Here is a 6,029-nt window from a genome sequence, read left to right on the forward strand (position 1 = left end):
AGTATCAGCAACAGTGTGGCCAGCAGGACCAGGGCAGTGATGGTTCCCCTGTGCTCCGTGCTGGTGAGGCTGCACCTCGAATCCTGCGTTCAGATTTGGGCCCCTCACTACAAGACAGACATTGAGGTGCTGGAGCGTGTCCAAAGAAGGGCAACGAGGCTGGTGAAGGGGCTGGAGCACAGATCTTATGAGGAGGGCTGAGGGAGCTGGGGTTACTTACTGTGGAGAAGAGGAAGCTCAGGGCAGACCTTATTGCTCTCTACAACTATCTGAAAGGAGGTTGTAGTGAGGCAGCTGCCCATCTCTTCTCCAGAATAACTACAGATAGCGCAAGAGGAAAAGGCCTCAAGCTGCACCAGGGGAGGTTCAGGTTAGACATTAGGAGGAATTTCTACACAGAAAGAGTAGTCAAGCATTGGAACAGGCTGCCCAGGGAAGTGGTGGAGTCACCATCCCTGGCAGTGTTCAAGAAACCTGTAGATGAGGCACTTAGGGACATGGTTTAGTAGGGGTGGTGATGGGTTTACAGTTGGACTTGATTATCTTGAAGGTCTTTTCCAAGCATAATGATTCTATGATTCTATAAAAGGGAGAAGCAAAGAGCATAGGCAAACATACCCAAAGCACAGTCACAGAGCTCATTCACCACTGCCCGGTCCTTACACAGATAAACCACAAAAAGGAGGTTAGCATGTTTGAGTGAAGGGAGAATTAGAAAAATAACAAGAAAGGGCATCTGAGAGGTTTGGCATGGTGATTCACTCAATTAGCCAGGTTACTGAGCAGCACAGCAGACCAACATCTGCATAATCACTCATCTCATGAGTAATAGGAATGTGCTGTCTCAACACACTGCCCTCAGTGGGAATGGGGATTATAAATCCTGGAGGAACATCCAACATCAAACACCCAACTCACCTGGCTGAAGGTGGTAGTGGATCTGGCTTTGTGCTCACTGCGAACTCATTAAACTGTGGCAATGGTAGGAGGTGGCCTTCTCCCTGGAAGGGAGGGCAGGGCACAGAAGACACACTCCTAATGAGGACATTTAAGGCCACTATCCACTTGAGAGGGATCTCGTAGTTAGCACAAGTTCTTGTTCTCATGCAGTTGTGCTTGGCTGTGAGTCCTATCACATGGGCTGGGCTAAAGTCAGCTTTCTGGAAGCTGTCTCATCTCCTTGGAACGCATGAGAGCCCTAGAAAATTCACCCCTTCACTGGGCAGTTGTGTCTCCCTTTGGAAGTTTTTGTCCTGTTTTCCATTAAGTGTTCTTACCAAGACAGAAACTTGGCACTATACAAAACATGAAGTTTCTCCATCATTCACCTCAGCACGTTCATCCACTCTCGTGGGTCCTTCTCTCAATCTGGCAACTTCCCCTGCTATCTGGAGATTTATTTAATCTTTTTAAGAGGATTCCGCTCTTTCCAACAGGTCTTTCACAATGAGAAAAAAACAGAGAGCCCTCTTACATGCCGGCCCAAGTCTCTCTGACATTCTGCTTGTTGAAGCTTCCTCATATCTTGCACTAGAGTTTTTGGTCTCAATATTTCAAAACACTCAAAAGCTACTTTTCTTTTTTCTAGATCCATAGCTATGCTTCCCTGTGAAATTCGCATCAATCCAAAGCACAGTGGGATACACAGATGTGCCTGAGTGGAAGATCCCAGCAGTCTTGTGCACGCTCTTGAATTTACAGCTTTGCTTCTGGGGAAGCTTCAACACTCAAGGAATAAAAGGGCATTCTGTGGACAACACCCATGTGCCATAAGACTACACAAGTGCTACAGCAGAGGATCCTTTTTCCAACATTGATAGTTACTCACTTCACACCACTTACCTATTTTTCCATTAATATATCACTAGACTATTCTGCTAGGTAGGTCATTGGTATCATCATCATCTCCTTTGCCCTCCTTTTTTTTTTTTTGGGCTGGCACAGTAGCCCCCACATCGCTGCAGTCCAAACTGAGCTTAGTTTATTACGCAAGTTCCCCTGCAAGTTCTCTTAAGTGTTCTTGGGTGCTGATCCTCTCTGCCTGCCACGTTAAAGATGTTTGCCCAGATTAGACATTCAAATTGAAGGCTGCCCTTAACAAAAGCAATTGTTGCAAACCACATTGTTTCCACTGCTTTCAAAAGCAGCACCAGTCTCCTTCAGTGAGAACAGGTAAGAAGTGCTGCCAAGATGCTGGGAACAGGTAAGTCACTGGGCAGGACAGTGGAGACATTGCTCTCCTGCAAAGAGGGCCTCACATTCTTCTCCTTCCCTTCTGTGCATGATAGACTAGTTCACTAGAGGAAAGCCCTGCACATCCAGCACGACAGATGCTCATCACAAAGAGGATTACACATTAGGGATTAACTAAATTTTAATGTTTACAGTAGTCACTTAAGAGGGATGCCAACATTTTTTATTTATTATTTTTGAGGAATTCAGATGTGGGAGCTGTTTTATTGAGAAAGTTTGGAGAACACAATCCTGGAAACTACTGCTCCAAAATGCAATTATAAAGGAAAACAAAGTAGAGATCATACTCTGCTTTAAAGGAAGGTTACATAGTTTAACTTGCATAGCACAAGCATACATAACTGTTTGAGTTAACAGGGACAGACACAGTCCATCTCAATTCAGGTTATTGCTTTCTTTTTTTAAATCTGAGTAACAAGTTGCTGGTCTCTGCTGGAACCAAGTCAGACTTCCTGGCAGCTGTTTTTCAGCAGTCTAGTTTGGTTTAGCCAAGGAATAGAGTACACTACAAAGTTGCAAGTGACACGCTATGGAGAAAAGAAAGAGAAAGTTACCAGATTGCATAAAACAGAGCATCATTGACCTTTTTTTTTCCCCCCCCTACACACAGGCTTAACTACATTTTCAGTGAACAAGAATATATGCCATTCTTGCTGCCCTCCAGATTATTTGTACTTTTTTTACTTTGTGTTCTGTACTACTACTCTTGTGACTACGTGCTCCATATTAACCACTTCTCTCGAACATTAACAGGAAAGCAGAGCAAACAGCACTTCTGAAGATCAGATTACTTCCTCTGCTCACTTTTAAGTTCCCGTTGCTGGAAAGTTTTCAGCCAGGGCAATATTGACATAATTCCTCAAGCATGGGTAAGTACATTTGTGCCACTACCTCATTTGTACACATCTACCCCATCCAGGGGTACCAGGACTCCAGCTGCAGCAGTGGTACACAAGTTTCTAGAGAGGTGCTTAATGGGGCACTTGCATAAAGTTACAGTTCTCATCTGTGCAGGCACATTCAGCAGAGAAATGGCACCTATCACAGTGATTAACACTAGTAATGAAATTCTGTGGGACTAGACTGACCAGATCAGGGCAGAAACACATCCAGTGTTCTCTTATCTGAGAGGCTGAAGTGGTTCTTAAAGAGTTTCTGTAATTAGACAAGATTTGGACCTAATTTGGCTTGGTGGGTAACAGAGGATTGGGGTATCCTGCCATTCACTATCAGCCCTTGTCCAGAGTGCTATCAGCAGTAATGAGTATCCATAGGAAAAAAAGATCAAGCTTGTTTGTATCACCATGAGACAACAGGAGCAGGGAGGATTCAGGGACTTGGGGCACTAGGCCAGGAGATCTGAAATCAATCTTGGCTAGCAAGTTTTCTCCTGAATATTCCTGGAATCAAAGCCACAAGCAATTTCAAGGGGCTGAGGAAACATTTCATGCACTACAGCCTCAGGTCCATGCTCAGGGAAGAGGCTAAAAGACCACATTGACTTTCTTAGCATTGTCTGGTCAGGCAAGTTATGCAGTGGCTCCATCTCAATAAGCATAAAGTCTCTGATCTTGGCTGGGGTAGACAAGTGACACCACTCGTAACTCTGCTCTAGACCAGCTGCAAGAAAGCTGTTGAAAGCCCAGGGAGCAGGACACACTGCTTTGGAGCCTACCTTAGCCAGCCCTGGTGCCTCATGGAAAGCACAGCTCTGGATTTCAGGTGCTGACTTTGTGCAGGTTGTCCGGGCAATCTCAACTTCCATGATATACTTGATTCCAGCTACAATCTGCAAGGAGACAACAGGTAGAAGTGGATTTATTTACAGCACATACAAGAGACCTCCCTTAGAGAAGGGCCTAACAAAGTAAGGCAGTTTTATGGTTACGTTATTTAAACCCAACTCAAAGAGCAGACAAGATGGTGCGCAGCAACTTTCACAAAAAATAAAGGGCACTTTACACCTGTCAAAGACCAGAAGACAGGACAAGTGGGTGAATTCAGCACAGAGCAGCTTCCTTAGCCAGTAAACAAAGCCACGTGACAGTTCATAAGCAGCACGGGCTAATTACTATCATCTTCAGTAACCCACACTCTAGCAAAGGCATCCACGAGCTATGACTGATGTCTTTATTTGCCTTCTGTGGAAAGGAAGAAGGAGGGGGGGAAAAAAGAGTTTGAAACCCAATCCCTCAAGCTCTTTTTCAAAGCCTTGGAGACGTCCACAGAATCGCACCAATCCACAAACTGAAGCTTTAACATTAAAAACAAAAATCCCAGCTGCCAATACCACTTTGCAACTTGTCCCGCCCAATCCCAGCAGCCAAGTTAGTCACATGGCAGGTGACCTAAATACATAAATATGTTTTCTTCCGAGATGCTTTACCCCCAAGGCACTCGCTGGCACCATCACTTCATGCGCTGCCCGAGCAGCGGCCAAGTCCCCCAGGGCTCCCTGCCAACCTGTCCCCACCCCAGGGACGCTCTTGTCGCCCTTGAGGATGAATTTAGAAGTGTCCCTCCCAAGGGGCAGCCGCGGCCACACACCAGGAGCGGCCGCAGCGAGGCGCGGGCCCCGCTCCCTCAGGCCGCCGCGGCGGGAGCCGCCATGGCGGCGGCGGCACCGACCTGTCTCTTGGCGCTGATGACCCGCGCCACGCGACTCGAGTACTTGTCGTTGCTCGCCCTGTTGTACTGCGCCATGGCGAAGTGCAGGGCGCGCTGCAGACCCTCGTCGTTGTCGGCCACGCTCATGGGCGCGCCCACCATCGGGGGCGCGCGCTCCTCGCTGCCCAGCGCGACGCCGGCCAGCAGCAGCAACAGCCCCGCGGCCGCCGCCATGAGTCCCCCCCGAGCCGCCGCCATCGCCGCGCTCCGCTGAGGCGGCGCCTGCCGCCGCCGCCATTTTAAGGGCGACGCGAGGCCGCGGTCCGCCCCGGCCCGGCCCCTTCCCCGCCTCCGCGCGGGGCGTTATTTGCCTTTTTCGTGTCCCGGGAAATCCATGTTTAGAGCAAGGGGCACCCTGCCTTCCTCGGTGCCAGGAGCACCTCCCCGGAGGTAAAGCAGCCTGGGGTATTTGCTCCCCGAACAGCTCCGCGCTCCCGCAGCGGCTGGGGAGGAGGGCGGGCAGTGTAAGGGGGAGCAGCCATCCAAGGCCTCAGTGCCACAGGCAGGCAACAGGCTGAAGGATCTGAGTCCCCTAAGGAGAAGCCAAATTATGATCGTTAATCATCGCCCGTGTCCCTGCTTGCAACAGCAAAAACCTCTAAATCCACCTCACGGGCAGAGGCATTTTGGGAGCCCACCGGTGTTGCTGCTGCTTCCCACCCTCACCGCTGACAGGTCCGGTTTGCTGGTGGACCGTCAGTACCACAGCAGGGCCATCGTCTCGCACCCCTGCACCCATTTCATACTCATTCCCTGTGGGCCACCGAGGCCCCAAGGCCTCCCTGAGCCGGGCTGTGGATAGCAAAGCTCCCTGGAGCAATGTGTGCTTCCCAGGCATGGGAAACAGAGCCAACTTCCCGAATCCTAGCCTAGATATTGGCACGAGGCTGTTGTTCTTTGCCTGGTATATCTCAGTTTAAGTAAATAAGACTCGATTTGGAATTTTTCTCAGCAAAGTCATTTATTAAACCCCTGAAAGGCATGTTCAGATAGCGTAAGTGAACACCTAACACTCAGCAAAGAACAGCACCCTAAGGAAACACTCACATGAACACAGAAGTCACAAAAGTAGAGACTGGCAGCCTGTTTTTATGAGACAGCACATCCCT

General features: G+C 48.9%; 1 protein-coding gene across 1 annotated transcript; it reads right to left on the reverse strand.

Annotated features, from left to right (window-relative positions):
• Positions 1 to 2,517: 2,517 nt before the first annotated feature.
• LOC104571173 (cystatin-like) lies at positions 2,518 to 5,124 on the reverse strand. The gene is made up of 3 exons (XM_088530340.1): positions 4,882 to 5,124; positions 3,929 to 4,042; positions 2,518 to 2,780 (listed from the first exon to the last, which is right to left on the reverse strand). Exons 1-3 carry the CDS (start codon positions 5,116 to 5,118, stop codon positions 2,697 to 2,699), a joined length of 435 nt encoding a protein of 144 aa, XP_088386466.1. The 5' UTR covers positions 5,119 to 5,124; the 3' UTR covers positions 2,518 to 2,696.
• Between the last annotated feature and the right edge of the window lie 905 nt (positions 5,125 to 6,029).

The sequence above is a fragment of the Tinamus guttatus genome, unplaced genomic scaffold (assembly GCF_059628265.1).
Source record: "Tinamus guttatus ecotype Peru unplaced genomic scaffold, ASM5962826v1 Tinamus_guttatus_pri_ptg000367l, whole genome shotgun sequence".
Classification (NCBI taxonomy): domain Eukaryota; kingdom Metazoa; phylum Chordata; class Aves; order Tinamiformes; family Tinamidae; genus Tinamus; species Tinamus guttatus.

Excerpts from the sequence above, each read along its gene's own strand:
- LOC104571173 (XM_088530340.1), bottom strand. The coding sequence starts at position 5,118 with ATGGCGGCGGCTCGGGGGGGACTCATGGCGGCGGCCGCGGGGCTGTTG. Across the intron at positions 4,043-4,881 it reads TCATCAGCGCCAAGAGACAG|ATTGTAGCTGGAATCAAGTA; the intron begins GTCGGTGCCGCC and ends GTCTCCTTGCAG. Across the intron at positions 2,781-3,928 it reads AGGCACCAGGGCTGGCTAAG|CGTGTCACTTGCAACTTTGT; the intron begins GTAGGCTCCAAA and ends TTTTCTCCATAG.